Source organism: Phyllobates terribilis, unplaced genomic scaffold (genome assembly GCF_046119375.1).
Source record: "Phyllobates terribilis strain yellow unplaced genomic scaffold, ASM4611937v1 Scaffold_11__3_contigs__length_659146591, whole genome shotgun sequence".
Classification (NCBI taxonomy): domain Eukaryota; kingdom Metazoa; phylum Chordata; class Amphibia; order Anura; family Dendrobatidae; genus Phyllobates; species Phyllobates terribilis.
This window is the reverse complement of record NW_027362771.1, coordinates 261,306,295-261,328,984: the sequence shown is the minus strand read 5'-3', so window position 1 is coordinate 261,328,984 and position 22,690 is coordinate 261,306,295. Positions and strand designations below refer to the sequence as shown.

Genomic DNA, 22,690 nt, shown 5'->3' with positions numbered 1-22,690 from the left:
AATTGTCATGCAAAGTGTGGGAAAGACTTAGTGCGACACAGAGGAAAGAAGGAAAGTAGCCCAGACACTAGGGAAAGGGGGGAGTGGAGACCTCCTAGTCTGGTCTAGTGTCACCCTGTCTCAACTACCGTCCCTATATTGGCTCTTCACCAATCGCCGTACGCGTACCTCGCCCTAACTTTCCCTGGCATATGGCTAAGGCTAGGGAAGGAAGGAGATGAGCACTAGTCGATCTCCACTAAACTCTATAGACAACAAGGGTAGACAAACAGGGGGGAATTGCTTAGCTAAAGACGACTCCAAACAAATGCACACACGGCCTCAAGCTCCAGAGAGGACGAAGTACAGCTCTTGCTAAAGCCTCACAAGTAGTAATGAATATCGCCGGCATCTCCCTCTCAGACACACCAGGTATTTATACACCCAGGCCAGGGAGCCAATTAGCCAGAGGGAGGTAGGCGCTGGTTCTAGAGACAACCAGCCTCTAAGAAGATGTCTGTAATGCCAAACGTAGAGATCACCTGCAACCAACTGCAGGGCGACTGTCTGTCGCCTCTGACACCCGTGACAGCAACGGAGATGAGAAGAGATTTTATTCAGCTCTGCAGCTATTATTCCATGATGTGACCAGTTTAACATGCTCAAACTAGTGGAAGGTCCTTTTTAAGGAGAGTGTTGCTTTATTAAAATAAAAATATACAGTATGTTATAATATCTATTAACATTATGGAAGCACGAAGAGTTCTATTACATCCTTGTGTAATATACTGAATACATGCATGTCTTAGCAAAAGAGAATATTAAGTAATCACATTCAAGCTTCCCTTCAAGGGAAAGTATACTGGCACTGCAGTTTATTTTTTACAGCTGAGAATTAGCTATTTGGCAGCCTACCATACAATTTATTGGCCTTACATGAAAGATGCTGAAAGGTTTTGTTATATATGAGGTTCGAAGATCAGACAGTTCTGTCTCTATCAAGTGACATCTTGTGGTACACATTGGCTTTCCTAAAATATTACTCTATTGTACAGAAAAAAACATTATGCACAACCATTGCAGACATAATGTTTGTACAAATACTATAGTGACATATTTACTGGGAATATTGTCTACCTACAAAAACAAAGATGAACAAACTATTATGCTTATAGCCCACAGGGTTGTTGATCTGCCAATAATTTATGTGCACACACCTTGCAAGTATTATCTTTAACACTTGATATCACCTACTCCTACATGTCTGCAGGTGGTGAGTGAAAACAAACATGTATAACAAAACTTGGAAGACAGTTTTTGAAGACGCTGTGTATATTTTGGCTGTATTAAGAAATATAGATATTAAAGCCTTTTAGTGTTTGTGTAAGAATTAAACTGAAGAGTAAGGAATAGCAATAAATATATAGACACAAAGTAACTAATTTGTAGATATAATCAGTGACAGAAATGTTTTGCAGTATAAATTTTTAACAGCAATTAAAGCTAGTTTAATCATATTTTCTTTTAATTTGGAAGTCAGTCAAATTGTAAATTGTTATTTTTTCCCAACTATGGATGCACTTATTAGTTCACAAATGTTTAGGAGTCAATTTCCCTTTTTTACAGTTAGAGGCATGGCCGAAAGTGTTGGCACCCTTGAAATTGTTCCAGAAAATGAAGTATTTCTCCCAGAAAATTATTGCAATTACACATGTTTTGTTATACACATGTTTATTTCCTTTGTGTGTAGTGGAACAACACAAAAAAAAAAAATGAGAAAAAAAAGCAAATTAGACATAATTTGACACAAAACCCCAAAAATGGGCGGGACTAAATTGTTGGCACCCTCAACTTAATATTTGGTTGCACACCCTTTGGAATAAATAACTGCAATCAGTCGCTTCCTATAACCATCACCAAGCTTCTTACATGTCTCAACTGGAATTTTGGACCACTCTTCTTTTTTCAGACACACAATGCAAATATTGAGTCAACTTCTCCCCTTTTTATCTGATTTCAGGTGTGGTTTTCATATGGACCACATCTGTTACTTGCCATAGGTGAGTTTGAATGAGCATCACATACTTGAAAAAGAGTTGTTTACCCACAGTTTTGGTAAGGTGCCAGCAATTTTGTCCAGCCCATTTTTGGGGTTTAGTGTGAAATTATGTCCAACTTGCCTTTTTTCTCTCTTTTTTTGTGTTTTTCCAATACACAAAAAGGAAATAAACATGTGTATAACAAAACATGTGTAATTGCAATAATTTTCTGGGAGAAATACTTCATTTTCTGGAACAATTTCAAGGGTGTCAACACTTTCGGCCATGATTGCATATATTTCCTCTTGTTATGCATGAAAATAATAATAAATAAATAAGAATAGTTTCATACATAGGAGAGTATGTAACATTACTATAGTTAACTCATTCACAACCGCCCACTGTCTTTTGGCGGCGGACAGGGCTGGTCTAGGGTCTTGATTTTGTTACATTAATGCTCCTGAAGTCTAGCAGGAGCATGCTGAGTCTGCGACTGTCAGAGAGAGCAGAGGGCCCTGGGGAGAAGGCAGAAGCAGTTTATCACGGTTTATGACTTCTCTACATAGATGCTCCTATTATAGATAATATATGCACCAACATGGCCAAGAACTGCTTCTGATTTAAGAAGACCTTAATGTGTTTAACTAAAGGACCTTGTCCCAGTCTTGTTTCAACTTTGTTCTAGTCACTGCACTGGTTGTCCATCCACTCTAAAATGCAATCCTGATAATCTCACCCACAAAGCTCTGTACAGTGCTGCACTAATCTGTATCTCCCAGCTTAACTTTGTTTACCACAATACCCCTACTTTCCATTCTGTTAATAACCCACGATTAACATAAACTGTACCCCCTACTCCTGTCAAGACTTCCCTTGAGCTGCATCAGTTCTCTGGAATTGTCATGCTGTGACCGTAGGAAAAACGAGGAGGAGAGACCCTATACTGTTCTTTAATCTAGGGGGCCCTAGTCTATCCCTAACCCCGAGGTTACCCCTGAAGGAGGAGATGCCCGGTTCATGTGCCTCTCTGAGCTCCTATGAAATCCTACGCAACTACCACCCTCCCCCAGAGAGGAAAGGGGCAGGAGTAAAAGGGTAACACCAGCTGGATAGACAAAGGGAAACCAAGGCACAATCAAACAGACACACACGATAAAATACAAAGGGAAAATGGGTACACAGTAAAAGAGGCTGAAAGCAACACAAAAGAATGCTAGAAGGGGAGGTAAAGGTATTCGCAACAAACCGCAAGCAACAATCTCAAGACAACTAGAGTGACTCTCCAGAACACTTTCACCACAGAAGCCAGGAACAGAATGAAGATTCTATTACTCGCATGGAGGGAAGCCAGACACAGGTTTATATAATGGAAGTGTGTGGTTCCATAACCAGTACACCATGAAGAACTCTTAAACCCTTTCCATGACACAAGAAACTTGTAAACTCATTGTAACATACCTGGCGGCGTCCTTGCATGGTGGTCCATCTACCACTGTGCAAGAGGGCGCACTTGATCTCCTGTCCAGAATGTCTCTCTGGCTTCCCTCCATGCTGTCTGTTTGTGTCTGTTTCTGCTGCTTAAGGGCGGCGCCCGATCACTTCCTGCCTTTTGTACCTGCTGTGGGTCACACCCCTTGTGCGTCCTGAGCATAGTGTTTCCTTCAGTGTGTGCTTGCACTCTGAAGGTGCCAGGTCCCGTCTCTTGTCTCCTGCTTTTTGTATCAGTTCCCGTGTCTGAACTGAGTCCTGTATGTCTCCTGCTTTGCGGTATCAGCTCCCGTGTCTGAACTGAGTCCTGTATGTCTCCTGCTTTGCGGTTTCAGCTCCCGTGTCTGAACTGAGTCCTGTATGTCTCCTGCTTTGCGGTATCAGCTCCCGTGTCTGAACTGTGTCCTTTTTGTGTTCTCTGGTCTGTCCTGTCTGAACACGCTCCTTGCCTGTTCGTTCCGCCTTCTAGTGGCCGATTTCCTAGACCCGCTCCTGTGTCTGGTCTGTCCTGTCTGAACACGCTCCTTGCCTGTTCGTTCCGCCTCTCTGGGGGCCGTATTCCCAGACCCGCTCCTGTATCCCTCTGCAGTGTCGGTCTCCTCCGTACACTCAGTTCCAGTCTGAACTCTCTCCTGTCCTTTTCCTGTTTTGCCTCTATGTCCGTTCCCTTCCTTTTTCTGCAGAGTCTGAACTCGTACCTAACTCCTGCTTGTTGTCTCTGCAAGTACTGTGTGAGTATCTGGCTCTGTCTTTCCCTTCCTGTCTGTTCCGTGTGTACAGAGCCCTGTCCTCCCTTCTCAGCCTTGTCTGCACTCTAGCTGTGCTTGCCTGTAACCCTCTGCCTGTATTGTTCCTGAGTCCCGGTGTGTACTGGGTCCTATCCCGCCTGTGTTCCTACCTGCTAGTGCCTCCCTGTCAGCACTCTAGCTGTGCTTGCCTTTACCCCCCTGCCTGCATACCCGCCTGCCTGCATACCAGTCGTGCCTGCCTATACCCTCCAGTCTGTGTGCCAGCCTACCAGCCTGTTCCTGTATTCCCCTGTGTGGGTCAACAGCCGTGTCCGGGGTCTGTCCTGGAGTAGCACCTGGTCCCTCTGCTCGGTTCCTCCTTGGTGCACTGGCGTCGTATGCCGTCGTGCGACCCTGGTCGGATCGGGTGAATACTTAGTCACGCCCCTCCAGGCATTCACTCTCCGGCACGGTCCAGTGGAATCACTACCAATCACACGCACACGCCGCCTAGCCCGGGCGTGTGCATAACAGCATGCTCAGGCCATGGTTCCCGTTGAGCCCCACGGCCTTCGCTCTTTGAGAAGTTTTTCCAGCGAATACATGCATTAAAATAAATAAATAAATTTTTTCCCCCCTTTAGCTGAGTTCCAGGCGAATTACGCACCCGTCCAGATGGATCTATCAGCTCTCGTTCCTGCGGATCCGCCACGTTACTATGGGGATCCAAGACAGTGTCGTGCATTTGTGGAGCAATGCATGCTACACTTTAAGGCCTACCCTCTCTATTTTCCTTCCGATTGGGCTAAAGTGGCCTTTATGATTGACTACCTAGCGGGTGATGCCTTGAAATGGGTCACCCCCCTATGGGAAGCATGGGATCCTGTCATCCTTGACCTGCAGGCCTTCCTGGTGGCCTTTCGTATGGTCTTCGAGGACCCTAACTCTGAAGCCCCTGCTGAAGCTTCACTTCCCAATATCCCGGAGCAGCCCCGACGGGTAATGTGTGTGGGTAGCGCAATAGTCCTCCAGCCCAATGAGACTACTGCCCACCCAGAATCCTCACAGGGTGACTACGCTTTCCGGAATACTTCTCTCAACCTCAAGAGGCAGTCCAGACGTGCTAGACTTAGAGGCAAGCCGTCACGCCAGGGTCTGTCCTCCCTGAGACCTCCTGACCCCAACCTTGAAGTCCCTACTGAAGCTTCATCTCCCTGTATCCCGGAGAAACCCCAATGGGTAATGTGCGTGGGTAGTGCACCAGTTCTCCTGGCCGAAGAGACTTCTGCCCATCCAGACTCCACACAGGAGAACTTCCTGCACCCGGCATCAGATGCTTCTTTCTCTTTAACCGGTGTGCATGTCCAAGGATGCTCCAAAGCTGTGGTTACCTCAGAGTCTGTGCACCTCTACTACCTGGCGGAGGATCCCCTGTTGCCTCCTGAACCCTCCGGGATACCACTCGATGACAAATGGAGAGAGACTTCTCTACACCCGGTACTCAATACTTTGTCCGCTTCGTCCTGTGAGCCTGACAATGGGTACCCCAAAGTGGTAGTTACCTCCGAGTCTCTACACCCCTCCGACCAGGCGGAGGATCTCCAGTTGTCTCCTGAACCCTTCGGGGTGCTACCTGGTAGCGAAAGGACAGAGACTCTCCTATACTCTGTACCTGATACCTCGCTCGCTTCGTCCAGTGAGTCCAACCTAGTGTACTCCGAAGCAGAGGTTACTCCTGAGTCTCTACACCCCTCCGACCAGGCGGAGGACCTCCAGTTGTGTTCAGAATCCTTCGGGGTGCCACCTGGTGGTGAATGGACAGAGACTTTCCTATACTCTGTACCTGATACCTCGCTCGCTTCGTCCAGTGAGTCCAACCTAGTGTACTCCGAAGCAGAGGTTACTCCTGAGTCTCTACACCCCTCCGACCAGGCGGAGGACCTCCAGTTGTGTTCAGAATCCTTCGGGGTGCCACCTGGTGGTGAATGGACAGAGACTTTCCTATATCCTGTACCTGATACCTCGCTCGCTTCGTCCAGTGAGTCCGACCTAGTGTACTCCGAAGCAGAGGTTACTCCCGAGTCTCTACACCCCTCCGACCAGGCGGAGGACCTCCAGTTGTGTTCAGAACCCTTCGGGGTGCCACCTGGTGGTGAATGGACAGAGACTTTCCTATACTCGGTACCCGATACCTCGCCTGCTTCCTCCAGTGAGTCTGACCTAGTGTACTCTGAAGCAGTTGTTTTCTCTGAGCCTCTGCACTCTTCTGACCCGGCGGAGGACCTCCAGTTGTTTCCTGAATCCTCCGGGATACCACCAGATAACAAAGAGACAGTGACTTTTCCTCATTATGTACCTGATAACCCGTCTATTTTTTCCTGTGAGCTTGACAAGATGTACCTCGAAGCAGAGATTACCCTCAAGTCTCTGTCCCCCTCCAACCCAGTGAACGACTGGTCCTCGAATTCCCTGCGGAAGATTCTGGCAGGCCTGAAGAAGAGGGGGCGTAAGGGGGGAGGTACTGTAACATACCTGGCGGCGTCCTTGCATGGTGGTCCATCTCCCACTGTGCAAGAGGGCGCACTTGATCTCCTGTCCAGAATGTCTCTCTGGCTTCCCTCCATGCTGTCTGTTTGTGTCTGTTTCTGCTGCTTAAGGGCGGCGCCCGATCACTTCCTGCCTTTTGTACCTGCTGTGGGTCACACCCCTTGTGCGTCCTGAGCATAGTGTTTCCTTCAGTGTGTGCTTGCACTCTGAAGGTGCCAGGTCCCGTCTCTTGTCTCCTGCTTTTTGTATCAGTTCCCGTGTCTGAACTGAGTCCTGTATGTCTCCTGCTTTGCGGTATCAGCTCCCGTGTCTGAACTGAGTCCTGTATGTCTCCTGCTTTGCGGTTTCAGCTCCCGTGTCTGAACTGAGTCCTGTATGTCTCCTGCTTTGCGGTATCAGCTCCCGTGTCTGAACTGTGTCCTTTTTGTGTTCTCTGGTCTGTCCTGTCTGAACACGCTCCTTGCCTGTTCGTTCCGCCTTCTAGTGGCCGATTTCCTAGACCCGCTCCTGTGTCTGGTCTGTCCTGTCTGAACACGCTCCTTGCCTGTTCGTTCCGCCTCTCTGGGGGCCGTATTCCCAGACCCGCTCCTGTATCCCTCTGCAGTGTCGGTCTCCTCCGTACACTCAGTTCCAGTCTGAACTCTCTCCTGTCCTTTTCCTGTTTTGCCTCTATGTCCGTTCCCTTCCTTTTTCTGCAGAGTCTGAACTCGTACCTAACTCCTGCTTGTTGTCTCTGCAAGTACTGTGTGAGTATCTGGCTCTGTCTTTCCCTTCCTGTCTGTTCCGTGTGTACAGAGCCCTGTCCTCCCTTCTCAGCCTTGTCTGCACTCTAGCTGTGCTTGCCTGTAACCCTCTGCCTGTATTGTTCCTGAGTCCCGGTGTGTACTGGGTCCTATCCCTATCCCGCCTGTGTTCCTACCTGCTAGTGCCTCCCTGTCAGCACTCTAGCTGTGCTTGCCTTTACCCCCCTGCCTGCATACCCGCCTGCCTGCATACCAGTCGTGCCTGCCTATACCCTCCAGTCTGTGTGCCAGCCTACCAGCCTGTTCCTGTATTCCCCTGTGTGGGTCAACAGCCGTGTCCGGGGTCTGTCCTGGAGTAGCACCTGGTCCCTCTGCTCGGTTCCTCCTTGGTGCACTGGCGTCGTATGCCGTCGTGCGACCCTGGTCGGATCGGGTGAATACTTAGTCACGCCCCTCCAGGCATTCACTCTCCGGCACGGTCCAGTGGAATCACTACCAATCACACGCACACGCCGCCTAGCCCGGGCGTGTGCATAACACTCATGAATGATCATGCAGATTTAAAGAGGACCTGCGCTCAGCTAAACACCGCAATCTTCTAATCTCAGATGTATCACAGGTCCCAGCAGAATGCAGTACGTTCATGACAGGAATGCACTGCCCCAGAAAGATAATTCCCTATAACCACAGTTTAAGTATGCCCTAAAAACACTAACTAAATAATCTAACTCTTCTGTTTCCCCATTCTACATAATTCCTCACAACCTGATACTGTACCTTCATTCGGCAATAACATGCTAGACCCTATTGCACTTCATAACTTTTTATACACATATACCTGCTAGTGACTGGCTCATGCAACTTTGTGAACTCCCCAATTTAAAAGATGGCTGGACCACTGTATGAATCAAGTACATTTTACTTATTGTATCACTCTTTATTCTTTAGATTGTAAGCTCTTGCAAACAGGGCCTCACTCCTATTGTTTGAATTGTTGATTGGTTTGTTTCACTAATGTCTGATTTTCTTTGCACATTTAATTTCTGAATGGTAAAGTGCAGGGAAATATGCTAGTGTTATATAAATAAAGATGGTTATCACTTTTATTGTTATCATTAATATATGTCTCATAAGTATAAAACCTTTTTATAACTTTTGTCGCATAAAGACAATAACTGATATGTGGCTTAAAATCATCAATAAAATAACACCTTTGAGAAGTACAGAGATGATCCCGCTGAAATAATTCCACAGCCTTCTTCAGGCTTAACAATTTCTCCTCCAACCACTTCCTGCCAGTCCGTTTCCCAGCCATTTAGACCTTCAAAGTCTGACATTACAGTGGATGGAAGGGAAGTTTCAGGAAGACATTCAGAACCCTGGTACCCAGAATCACACCTGTAAGAAAAATAAAAAATAAATCAAAGTGTTATTTTATTACAATATATACAACTTGCTTTGAAATATTATTTGAAAAATTGGTGAATACTCATAAACACTCCGCAGGATTGGAAATTCCAGGCAGTATATTTAAAGGGGTTGTCGACTTCTGGACAACCCACTCTGAAATGCTAAAGTGTCCTGCTAACAGAAAGAAGCATATATTCATATTATGAACCAGTGCCATTCTAGCAATCTCGGCACTGTTTCTGCCAGCAAGCATGTGACATTTATATGTCCATGTTCCATTTGATAGATATGTGAAAACTGCAATTGATTAGGAAGAGCTGATTGGCTGCAGAGCTCACATTACATAATGCCATGCGACTGCCAGGGGACAAAGTTGCTGGAATGGCGCCGGTACAGAAGGTGAGTTTCTGTTTTTTTTTTATTTTAGCTGGGACACTTTAGCATTTAAGAAGGGGTTGTCCTGGATTGGACAACATCTTTAAATTTTATTATCTGCAGATTCAAATAATCAACATTACCAACCACATTGCCAATACACAAAAAAAATCACCAAATTACTAAAGTGAGCAAAAGTTTGATATGAGTAAGAAGTATTTGAAAGACTTGTTACAGTGAAGGTATAAGTTCATGAAAGACAATGCTGCTGTTCTCTTTTTCTTCACCAAATAGCTTATGCATAGCACAGAGGTATATTCCAGATCAATGTGTGGCTGCAAAATGAAATTTTTATGAAAGAAGCTTTGGCCACAGAGCATAGTAGGACATTGTGAAATAGAGCAGTAACCTTTCTGGGTCACTACCCCATGCACTCTTTGTAAATCCCCACATTATCAGCAACACACTAACCCCATACCATTACATTTCTTCTGCCATGCTTGAAAGAACGCATTATGCACTCCTCCTGCATTTGACCTATATCTCACATATGTTCTTATATGGTCTAAACACATCAGGCTTAAACAGTGTTATGGATTCTTCTGTGTGTTCTATTACCCATTTTCACCTTTTTATGTGCCAGACTGGCTGTAGTGCACACTAATATGTAATATTAAATTCTATGGCAGTTTAGCAAATGGTATAGTGGTCATTTAGTAACACAACTGTCTGACGTGTCTCATGAAATAGCATTTTTTGTTTTTTCCCTTTTGAAAGTAAATTTTCAATAATATGTAAACAGATTATAGATTTACAGATTGCAATTATTCAGACACTTAAAAAAAGTTATGGCATGGATCTTTTCAAAAGAGGTATGCTCACGTTCCATCAGCAGCGTAAGCTGCTCTGGAGGTCTGTGCTTCTTCTGGAAGTAACGTCTGCACTGTCTGGACCTCACAGGATTACTGAAGACTGTAATTGGCTGCAGCGGTCAGGAGACTAAAAGAAAGCATCATAAGAGAAACACCCAGTGATGCTCTCTATTAGTCACCTGACTGCTGCAGCCTTTCACAGAATACTGCGTGTGGCCCTGTGACATCCAGACAGTGAATATATCGCTTCTAGAGCTCGCGCCGATCTCTGGAGTACCCTGTGCAGGATCCATAGGGCTGATGGAAGAATAGTATGCCTCCTTTTGCTATTTTGAAAGGAACCATGCCTAGGAAAAAATTGCATTAACTGACAAACCTTTAAATAACAAAAAGATATATTATTTTACATTGAAAAACATTCCTTAGTAAAACTATGTGCACATAAGCATAGATGCTCTAAATACTTTATTATTTTGTACTATATTAGCAGATTAAACGGGTTGTCCGATTTAAAAAAATCCATTATCAAATACCTATTAGGTAATTTTTAGCTAAGCTTAATTGGCCAACAGGTTAAATGACCTCAGATTGGCTACACACAAGCCAATTGACGATCGTTTAATAGCCTGTTTTTAGCAGGACAATTGCACTTTCATGCTCAAAGAACGATCTTTGACATGATCATTCTGGCATTGTTTGCACAGGATATGCTGCTGAGAACTATGCTTTACAATGAAGCTTAATAATCATTTCACCAGATGAACGACTGAATTTCTTATCCATCAGGTGATTGTCAGCCTGTTAAGACTGCACGATTGAGAATGAACGTTCCTGGCAACACTTTTTCCCGGAAATTGGCACATGTAAATGCACCTTTAGTAGATAGGCTTCTTTTGTTCACGATCCTCGTCTATTAGAAAGAGGGAAGAGTGATGACAAAGAGTTGATATGAAGGATGCGGCACTACTTAGGCAGGAAATTTATTTTAATAGGTGATGTTTAGTGCTTCTTTTCACCTGTGGCAGCTATGATGAAGTACTGCACATTTTGTGCCCCAGAGATAAGAAGTCAGAGATAACAACTCATTTCTGGGAATCTCAAAGCTGATAACCCTTTTAATGATTAAAGAAAGCACGTATATTTACCTACAAATTCCATGGTTACACCAGCCATGTCCACTGCACATATTAGGGCACTGTTGTCCAATGTAGATATTGTCCAACGCCCATTCATCTTCTGATGTGTAATAGCGCTGGCTCCAACGGAAGCGAGTTGCACTAGACCTTAAAATAGAACAATTCAAAATGTTTTAATACATACATCATGAGCCTTCATACATTTTTATTATCAGTATAATACTTTGGCTGCATGAGTAATGCTGGTAACATGCAGGACTTTAGGACAACTCATCAGCTTATAGACATGAAATGAAACTTAAAGGGGTTGTACCAAGTTTGGAAGTTATACCCTAGAAAGGGGATACCTTGACGATCACTAGTGGTTCCCCACTGTTTCTGAGAACATGTCTAAATGGAGTGGAGTGGGGAGCACGTGCACTTCCACTCTATTCATTCTTAATGGGAGTGCTGAATACCAGCTAAGTACAGCACTTTCTATCTCTGGTGCACCCATTGAGAATATATGGAGCAAAGATGCACACACGTGACCTCTGCTCCATTCAGAAGAGCCCCATACTTGGAAACAGGGGTGGGGGATTCACAGGGGTGAGGTCCTCCAGCGATCAGGAAATTATCCTCTATCCTATAGATATGGCATGACTTCCAAGCATGGTTCAACCCCTTTAACTTAAGGTACCAATAACATTTTTATATTGGAGAATTAGTATTTAGAGACTTCCCTTATAATTTCTGATAACAAGAATCTGTATTTTAGTATAATAAAAGTTGTGTTAATGCAAATCAATTTTAATAATGCAATTTACAGGATAACACCACATAAATGTCTATGATTAACTCCAGCCAATATTCTAGGTAAGTAAATTATGTGGATTTTTAAGTATTTCAGATAGGGTTGATCTGTTTGAATAACAAAGTGACATTTATTTCTATTTTTTTAACCCCTTGGCGCCACAGCCAGACATGGCCTTCATGGCAGACCCTTTTTTTCACTTTTCTATTGCCACATTCCAGGAGCAATAACTTTTTATTATTTTAGTGACAGTCATATGGGGGCTTGTTCTTTTTAGTACGAGTTATGTTTATCAGTTGCATCATTTTGGGGTACATATTTATTAACAAACTTAAATTATCTTTATGGGAACAAAACAATAATTCTGCCACTGTTTTTTTTTTTAGTTTAAAATTGTACACTAATTGTTGTGTTGCACAAATAAGGTGTTAACTTTCTTCTGTGGGTCAGTGCCAATATAGTGATACCAAATTTGAATAGTTATTATGTTTTATAACTTTGTTATATTAAGAGAGCTATGTTTCACAATTTTACTGTTACTGAAGCTAAAAGTATATGAGGACTTAGTTTTTGTCTGACAAGTTTTCATTGGTGCCATTGTATGCGACACATGTGACTTTTCAATCACTTTTTATTAGCAAAAACAACAAAAAACAGAAATTCTATATAACTTTTTATTTTACCGTAGATGGAGTTGTATGAGGGCTTGTTTTTTTGCAGAACAAACTAGTTTTTACTGGTACTATTTATGGGTTCATACAACTTTTGGATCACAGTTTAATATTTTTTTGGTAGGAGGCATGAACAAAAAACATTTAATTTGGAATAGTTTTTAAATATTATGCACCAGTTCACCAAGCATTATAATTCACATATTAAGTGTATTTTCCAGATTGATTCGATTATGTTGTTACTCAATTTGTACCTTTTTTATGCTTTACTATTTTCTCACAAGAAAAATCACTTTAAAAACAAAAAAATTGCTTGTGCGGTCATCATATTTCAAGAGCCCTAAATCTTTTGTTTGTCTATTAGAGAACTGTGTGAGGGCTTGTTTTTTTTGTTTCACAAGCTGTAGTTTTTATTGCTACCACTTTTGAATACATATGACTTTTTGATCATTTTTTAACCAACATTAACAAAATGGCAATTACAGCATAGTTTTTAATTCTTTTTTTTTTAATGGTGTTCATGGTACAGGATAAAAATTACATTGTACTGTAGTATGGGTAATTACAAACATGTTAATATTCTAATAGGTTTCATTTTTGAGTGGTGGTTGCTTTTTGTTAACAAATAAACAATTTTTTTTTATTACTAAAAGTGTAATTGTGTGTATTTTTACAGACGTAACTGCACACCCAATTGTGGGAAATCACCTGTATGTGACAAAGTAATCTTAAGCTTTATGTTATGTAGGCTACATTCTCTTCTATAAAAATATCTGGGCAGCGGTGTATACTTCATTTTATCATTCACCTGACATACTAATGACTGAAAAACTAAAAAAAACAAATCCTGTATAATGGAGCTAAGTAGCAAAAAAATGAGGAATACATAAAATAAAGACTACCAACACTGAAACTGTGCTGACTTAGCCACATTACAAGTTTGCCTGTATTTTGAATACAGTCATCCTAAATTAATATGTTACCATTCTACTGCTTACATGTAAAAAAAGTTAAAAAAAACAGATGTTGAGATGAACTAATGAACCACAATTTCAATTTTATTGCAGATGTTTACCGCATTAACTTACCAGGTCTTCTGTGGTAAAGGCAATGTTATCCTTCTCCAATGAGTGAATTCACTTGAATGATAGATGCTTGCTGAGGTGAACTCCTGGCAGCTAGGCATACTTGGCAAACATTCCTGGAAAACAGAATATTTTAAATTAAATACCGTATTTATTTGTAAAAATAAATTACTGTGGTAATATAGTATCTGAATATTATTTATTAAAATTATAACAATAAAAACAGAAATATAATAATAATAATACCACATGGCTAGACCATAGCCTAATTTGGCTATGAGCCTCTTATACCACAACTTAAAATCAAATATTTACTCTGCAAAAGTATAGAAAATGAATAAAATAATGTAATCTGTTTTCGCTGTTATTGCAACGAGCCACACAATAAGTTTAACAAGGTGTTTAAGTAATATGTTGAATTCAATTTAAGAAAATACTCAAAACATTTCCACAAAAGTCATTTCTTTTCCCATTCCAAAAGTAGTAAAATTACCATGCATATTTTGCATTGCTTTAATTTGAACAATGCATAGACTAAGGCTACTATGGAATTTATACCACTGAACTGAGTAAAAAAAAATACCCCCAAATAATTGCAAACAGAATTGTTGTTTTTTTCCATATTCTCTAAAGAAAATAATTATAAAAGTTAATTGATTAATTATATATACTCCAAAAGTGAAAAATAAAACTACTATACACCAAAATAAAAAATTAAAGTGCTCCTGTCACAATGTCAGCACAATCTGGAGGCTGCATATTATAAAGGAGCAGGTTGGTATATAGAATGCACAGGGCTTGGGAAAGTGAGAACTGCTCTAGAAATTGCAGTTGTAGCTGGAGAGGGGGGAGGAGGAGTGGCAGTGTGAAGTGTCTGGTGATTTGTTAGTACTGAAAACATATCAGGAGCTGAGAGGGAGTTAAGCAGATGACTGCTGTATATATAAATCAATTGGCTGGAGAGAGCTAAGTGATTTCTCAAGAGTAAGATCCACTCCTGGAAAGTAGCTCCTGCATTTACTCGGCCACAATCTGGCCAATCTCCTTGGAAGCCAATTGTATACTGTGTAAAAAAAAAACTCTAATTGCAGGAGAATGACAGCAGATAGAAAAAAAAGTCATCTGCAAATTTTCTTATTTTCATGCTGTATAACTAATAAACATTTTTTAATAACATGAGAATACCCCTTTAATTTTAAAATATGTTCATTCTGGAATTTTTAGTCAATTAGGCAGTCCTATATACTAACAGCCTCGCATAAGTGTGCATACATAAAAACCTGTAATCATTGATTAGTACCACCTACTTGACTGAAAAACCCAGAATGAGCAAATATTTAAATGAGTAAAGCACAAGTTATACGGAATCTTTTCCATAAAAATAAACCTTTATACTGTAATCTATTCAACTTCACTTGTAATTTATAGAAGACCTTCCATCAATTTTAGCATGTTAAATTGACCCCATCATTGAATAGCAGCTGCAGAGTGGAATAATACTTATGTTTTTACCTCTTAATTTCTTCTCTCTGTTGAGGATATATTCGCTTTTAAAGTTAAGGTTATAATTTACGATAAGTTCAGTTGGGAGTAATGCGAGATTTTCTCTGAGGGTACAGCAGAGCTGACAGCATCGTGAGAGGAGAGCTGTAGCTGCAGAAGTGTTGTAATGAGACAAAATTCAGTTCTGCTATATTCACACCCCACCCACACTGCCATGAGCTAAGAGCTGAAAAAGTGATAGTAATCATGCTCATTTTTGCTTTATTCCTGGCATTTGGAATCACTCTGCAGTGAGACCAATGAGGAGAGCAGACTGTCTATCATTACGTCTCACACAGGAGAAAGCCTGTTCTAAGCTATTGTCGGGGCTTGTTATTTTTTCCTCTGCATGTTGCTACCGGCTTATGATTGGTCAACATCATGTTGTTGAAGAAGTACACACTTCCAGGGACTTAGAAATTACATTGGAGAACAATTTTTTTTTTACTTAAAAGTGGTTGTCCACTACTAGAACAACCTCTTCTCGATCTGCATGTTTGCCCCCGAGAAAGTAAAAAAGCTCATACTCACCTCCAGTGTTGGCGCTGTTCCAGCGGTGTCAGCACTCGTGTTCTTGGGGCTCACATGTGGTTGTTATGACATGTAAGCCCTGTGTCCAATCAGCACTGGCGTCACTGTCCCCGCCTTTGGATTTATTAGTAATCAAGAGGAAGTGAGCGGTCAGTCACAGCTCTCACTTCCTCTTAATTAGGTATACGGCTGAACGCAGGGACATGGAGGCTTAAAATGAAGTTTGCATACAGCGAAGTATATAAATTACACAAGAAAAGTGAGGGGACATCCAGAGCATGCACAGATAAAGATGGCACCAGTGCACCTAACTACAGTATGTATACACCGGATGCCTCATGACTTATTTTATGTAATTTACACACTGTATCCAAACTGATTTTTATATATAATTCTATAATGGCACAGTCCGCTATTTTTTAAAGGGGTTTTCCAGGTGCTAGACAAATTTCTGCAGTCACTCTACGGGACTATGGATTACCAAATTGTGTAACATACTTAGAACCAAATTATCATGAGTAACCAGTATGTGCTGCCGAGAGCAATAACAGTCTGTGTGCAGAGAATGATCTATTAAAGGATTTTTTACTGATTATTATATGCGCATGGGAAGTGCATATATCTTGTCTATTCAGAGTATGAAATAACCACCAATCGGCTTGCATGTAGCCAATCTACAGTTGTTTAACGGCCGTGGTCGACCAGCGTAGCGTTCCTGTGAATGGGGTAGTCGGATAGATGGTTGGCGATGGTTGGTCAGTAGTGTTGAGCATTCCGATACTGAAATATCGGGTATCGGCCGATATTCGCGGTATCGGAATTCCGATACTTAATTCCGATACTTTTACAATATCGAATACCGGAATCGGAAGTTCCCATAATGCCTGTGCTCTGCAGTGTCTCTGAAGTATGACAAGCTGGATGGCAGCGCTCAGCTGAGATCCAGCGTGTCATCAGAATGCCATCCCAGCGTGGGAGAATTCTCCTGATCGTTTAAAATCCGGCGGGCGGTAAAAAGCCGCCGGCTTTTAAACAATCACACAGCCCCATACTGCTTCCCCGCAGCCTCCCACCCCGATCCTCCGCTCCCCTCGCCACCTCCCATCCTGATCGTAAGTTAGGACCGGGCGGGGAGCGCAGCACCAAGGAGCGGGGAGCAAAGGACCCGGGCGGGGAAGCCGGCAGTGAAAAGACTTCACCGCCGGCTTTCCCGTTCTGTGCTGCGCTTTCCCGCCGGTTATTTCAAATGAACAGCTGAGGTATCAGGTGATGCCGATCAGCTGTTCATTTGAAGTCGCCGCGGTGCCCTCAGAGGGTTCATGTGAGTTCATGCTTGACTGCATTGCATGAACTCACATGAACTTTCCCACGGTCGCACAGGTCAGCCACATCTCCCAGACCATCAGCCCGTCATGATTGGTGTGTGCGGGTGTCTGTGCGTGTGTCTGCGAGTGTGTGTGGGGTGTCTGTGCGATGTCTGCGGGTGTGTGCGGTGTCTGTGCGATGTCAGCGAGTGTGCACGGTGTCTGTGCGATGTCTGCGGGTGTGTGCGTGCAGGCAGACATAGGCCGATGTGACACTACTACTCCCATCGGCCTATGTCTGTCCCCCGTCCACTCGTGCCAGCAGGATCAGCTTGATGGGAGCAGTAGTTCCCATCAGCCTGATCCTGCTATATAAATTGCCCTACTGTGTCCCCAATAAATTTTAAATACATTTCATTGGTGGCCAGTGGTTGCCTACAATAAATTAGTTTATACATTACCTGTCCCCGCCGATCGCCACCTAAAATAAAGTAAAAAATAAAAAACTACACCTATACTCACCTAGACACCTAATTCCCCGAAGCCATCGATCTCCTGTAATAAAATATAAAATAATAAACCACAACCTTATCCTTACCCCTCCGTAGTAGTCCACGAGTGTCCCACGATGATCTCCAGTTTAGAGCAGCCACATAGAATGTGACCGCTCTGAACCGCTGCCGCCGCTAGAATGACGGGGCCGTAAAGCAGCCCCGTCACTGCATAAGCGGGTTCGCCGGAGTTCAGGCAGCGCTGCTCCGGTCAGCTCCTTTACGGCCCTGCTGTATCGTGAGAAATTCCCACGGTACAGCAGTGCCGTAAAGGAGGTCTCCGGAGCTGCGCTGCCTGAATGCACTCCGGTGACCTCAGTCAGTGGCTCCCGCTGCCGGGAGCGGACGTGTTCCCGGCAGTGTGAGCTTACAGCAGCCATGCACAGCTGTCACCATCTCCAGATGTGACAGCTGTGCATGGGAGATCAGCGCAGGAACGTGGACAGGTAACTATTTTTTTTTAGTAAACTAAGAATTAAATAAAATGGTGTGTTTTATTTCCAATAAATAATTTTTTTCTGGGTGTAGTGTTTTTTCTTTTTAACACTTTGTAGTTTAGTAATGGGGGTGTCTTATAGACGCCCATCATTACTAACCTGGGCTTCATGGCAGCTGGCGCTGACATGAACCCCAACCCTATTACCCCCTGCCACCGCACCAGGGCAGTGGGAAGAGCGAGGCTAAGTGCCAGAATTGGCGCATCCTATGGATGCGCCATTTCTGGGACGGCTGACGGCTGGTGTTTCTAGCCTGGGAGGGGGCCAATATTCATGGCACCCTTCCTGGGCTATTAATATCAGCCCCCAGCTGTCTGCCTAGCCTTTGCTAGCTATTAAAATAGGGGGGACCCCACGTCATTTTTTTGGGGGGTCCCCCATTTTAATAGCTAGTAAAGGCTAGGTATTCAGCTGGGGGCTGATATTAGTAGTCTGGGAAGCTCCGTGGGTATTACCCCCTTCCCAGGCTTCAAACATCTGCCCCAGCCGTCTGCTTAACCTCCGCTAGAGACTAAAATTAAGGGGGATCCCACACCAATTTTTTTTTTAAATAAATCCTTTATTTTAACACTAAATGACATTTGAGGAGTTAATAAAGATGCAGTCCCTAAATTATTATTTATTTTTTAATTAATTTTTCCCAAAAATTTTGACGTGGGCTTTGCCATATTTTTGTATGCCAGCCAGGTACAGCATCCAGCTTCTATGAACGCGCCATTTTCCGGGGTGGCTGCGGACTGCAATTTGCAGCGGGGGGGGCCCAGAAAGCTTGGGACTCCCTGCGCTGCAGATTCCATCCCCCAGCTGCCTAGCTGTACCTGGCTGGACACAAAAATAGGGAGAAGCCACACGTATTTTTTTTTTTAATTATTTCATGAAATTCATGAAATAATAAAGAAAAAAAGGGCTTCCCTATATTCTTGTGCCGGCCAGGTACAGATAGGTAGCTGGTGGTTGGGGGCAGCCCATTCCTGCCTGCTGTACCTGGCTGGACACAAATTCATGAAATAATTAAAAAAAAATTGATGTGGGGCTTCGCCCTATATTTGTGTCCAGCCAGGTACAGCAGGCAGGAACGGGCTGCCCCCAACCACCAGCTGCATATTTGTACCTGGCCGGACACAACAATATAGGGAAGCCCTTTTTTTAAAAAATTATTTCATGAAATAATTAAAAAAAAATTGATGTGGAGCTTCGCACTATATTTGTGTCCAGCCAGGTACAGCAGGCAGGAACGGGCTGCCCCCAACCACCAGCTGCCTATTTGTACCTGGTTGGACACAACAATATAGGGAAGCCCTTTTTTTCTTAATTATTTCATGAATTTCATGAAATAATTAAAAAAAAAAATACGTGGAGCTTCGCCCTATTTTTGTGTCCAGCCAGGTACAACTAGGCAGCTGGGGGCTGGAATCCGCAGCGCAGGGAGGCCCAAGCTTTCTGGGCCCCACCCGCTGCAAATTGCAGTCCGCAGAAGCCCCGGAAAATGGCGCGTTCATAGAAGCGCCATCTTCTGGCGCTGTACCCAACTCATCCAGGGCCCTGGTGCGGTGGCTCACTGGGTAATAAAGGGGTTAGGGCCAGCTTGGCATTATCAGCTGGCCCTAAGCCCGAAATTCATGGGGTCACGCCAATATTAGACATGACCACCATGAATTTCTAGTAAAGTATTTTAAAAAAACACAACACCCAGAATAAAGTCCTTTAATTGAAATAAAGACACAATTCTTTATTGTTCTAAATTAAACTATACTTACCATCACACCCATTCCAGCTGAAGCCAACGATCTCCTGCAATAAAAGAAAAATAATAAACCAACCTCATCCTTACCTTCCCATGGATCCCACGACAGCTTCAGCTCTGCTACATCGAGATGACAGGTTGGACCGCAGCAGAACGCTGCCATCCAGCCTGTCATCCCGCGGACACTGAGAAGCGCAGGCATGCTTGCGCTCCTCAGTGTCTCTCTGTGACGGCATAAAGATGAGCCGAGGTCATGTCCAATGAACTCAGCTCACCTCATGCACGTCACTGACAGCGTGGGAGAATTCTCCTGCACTCAGCGCTTCAGCGTGAGAATTTTCCCACGCTGTCAGTGACGTGCATGAGGTGAGGTCATGTCCAATGTTCTATAGAGGGGGTCTATGAGCCAGAAAGGAGGGCCAGCTGGTGCAAGCAGTGCTTGTTGTGGTGAACTCCAGCAGTTTGTATTCCATGAATCGTCATTCATTTAAATGACTGACCTTTAGCTTATTAGATAAGATAATTGTTGAAGTCAGATATCTAAGGCTGATGATATTCCAGTAATAATCTGTTTGATACAGATCTAGTAAGCAAAAAAGAGATCCATTTCAAATGTAAGAAAAATGGATGACTTTTTAATGGGTCAATTTTCCATAGACGTCAATGCTTAAAAAAAAAAAACGGATCCAGTTTTTTTGCCTTTTTAGCCAAGCAATTAAAATTGCGTCTGCACAACTTTTTTGTCCTGCTACAATAACTGATTGCTGCTGGATCCGCTTCAAACAGATAATCGACTACTGGACATGTGAAATCTAATAGAGCTAACAGCTCACACTCTGCAATACTTACAGAAAATTATAATATTAGGCTGCTGTTACATAGTGTTTTTGGCTCATGTTTAGCATATAAACCTGAAAAGTACATAGAGGGGCCAATTAGTTAGACAAACCAAAAGCGTGTCCTGCGGCCTCCATTTTGCAGTATACATCAGTACACTGCCAAAAAAACAGTATGGAGAAGCAAAATAGGAGTACTGTATGTTAATACATTCATTTTTTTATTTTTTTTTTACAATAGAACCTATGGATGATGCTTGTCACTGTATCTTACAGGCATCTATTAAACATATACAGTATTTTCTGGTGTATATATTAAACAGAGACAATAGACGCAGTCAACATAGTCATACAAAGTCAACTAATCCATAAGGGTATGTGCACACTTTAAGTATTTGGCGCATAAATCTCTGCACCATTTCTGCATCTCCTTTCAGGAAAAACGCTGCATAAAATAGACGCGTTTTTGATGCAGATTTTTCCCCACTCATTAGTATGGGTGAAATCTGCAACAAAAATGCTGAAAGAATTGACATGCTACAAGAACTATAAATACGATAAAATATAATAATATAAAATTCAACAAATAAGAACAGAGGGAAAAATGGCATCCTCGTTAAAGCTATCAGCGAAACGTGTGTTGGATCTGTCCGGACACCTGGGGTTCAGTACCATTCATATACCTTTACATGTTCTTTGCCACATATTCACATGGACATATATTTTTGCTCTGTATTTGACTAAGTGATCAATGTGATCAATTGATTATATGTACAGTATATATGGTGCATTTTCACTTAGGGCTCTACAGAGTTGTGGATCTGGCACTGTGCACTTTATTACCACATATTTTCTCTATATATCTTATTTATTTATTTAATGGGTCACATTGATGTATGACATCATCCAGTGTTGTGAAGCATTTTTCTGCATTTGCAGTATATATTGTGGCTTAGAATGATTTGTTTTATTATACTGCTGACCCCCCTTTGTCTATTCCTACTGGACATTTTTCCCTCCGTTCTAATTTGTTGAATTTTGCATTATTAATAAACGTTATATTTTATTGTATTTATAGTTCTTGTGTCATATTTGTAGGTTCTAATTTATTATGGTGGAAACATTAACATGTGATATCATTTGGTATTAACTTTAAGAATTGACATGCTGCAGAGTTAAATCTGCACCAAATCTGCAAGTCACAAATAAGCACTGTGTGCATGAGACGTCAGGTTTCTCATTCACTTTGCTGAAAATCAGGAAATCCTTCAGGTTTTGTGACAAATCTGCACTGAAAAAAATGCAGCAAAATGCAACGTGTGCACACAGTCTAAGGTAGAGAGGAACAATTTTAAGATTTGTATTTAGATTTTTTTTATTTTATTTTGAGTAAGGGGGTCGAGGGTGGGGGAGTGGTGACACTATGTAATTTTGCTCCCCTCAGGTGGGAGAGAACTGTATTATTTTCCATTACCTTTGAAAATAAAATATTAAACTGAAATATATTAGAGTACATTGTCTGCATGTGCCCAATAGAAACAAAAGAAAAAACATCTCTCTTAACTTTCAATTTTGTCATCCAAATATTTTCAAAATTAGTGTGTCCCTCAAAGAGTTTGAAACGTTACGAAGATATAAACAAAATCAAAACCTCTGTGGATGAAAATGTTGTTTCCTGACTGAATTGTCCCCAAAAAGTCTTTTGTGTTCATTATTATCCTTTTATCGTAAAAACACCTGGTAGTGTGGCAAACCTAATTAAGTGGCAGGCTTTCTGCTCAGCACTCATCACGACCAATTTCAGATAACACAGGCACAA

The 22,690-nt window shown here is 42.5% G+C and overlaps 1 protein-coding gene across 6 annotated transcripts in view; it reads right to left on the bottom strand.

The window, feature by feature from the left end:
• The window catches only part of RELN (reelin), an 895,263-nt gene that overhangs the window by 243,918 nt on the left and 628,655 nt on the right, over nt 1-22,690 (bottom strand). For all 6 annotated transcript variants that reach the window (XM_073652257.1, XM_073652259.1, XM_073652258.1 and 3 more), the window contains exons 22-24: nt 13,870-13,982; nt 11,327-11,464; nt 8,736-8,922 (exon numbers count right to left, since the gene is read on the bottom strand). In XM_073652257.1, coding sequence (XP_073508358.1) covers nt 8,736-8,922; nt 11,327-11,464; nt 13,870-13,982 — 438 coding nt within the window. The remainder of the gene's footprint in view (nt 1-8,735; nt 8,923-11,326; nt 11,465-13,869; nt 13,983-22,690) is intronic.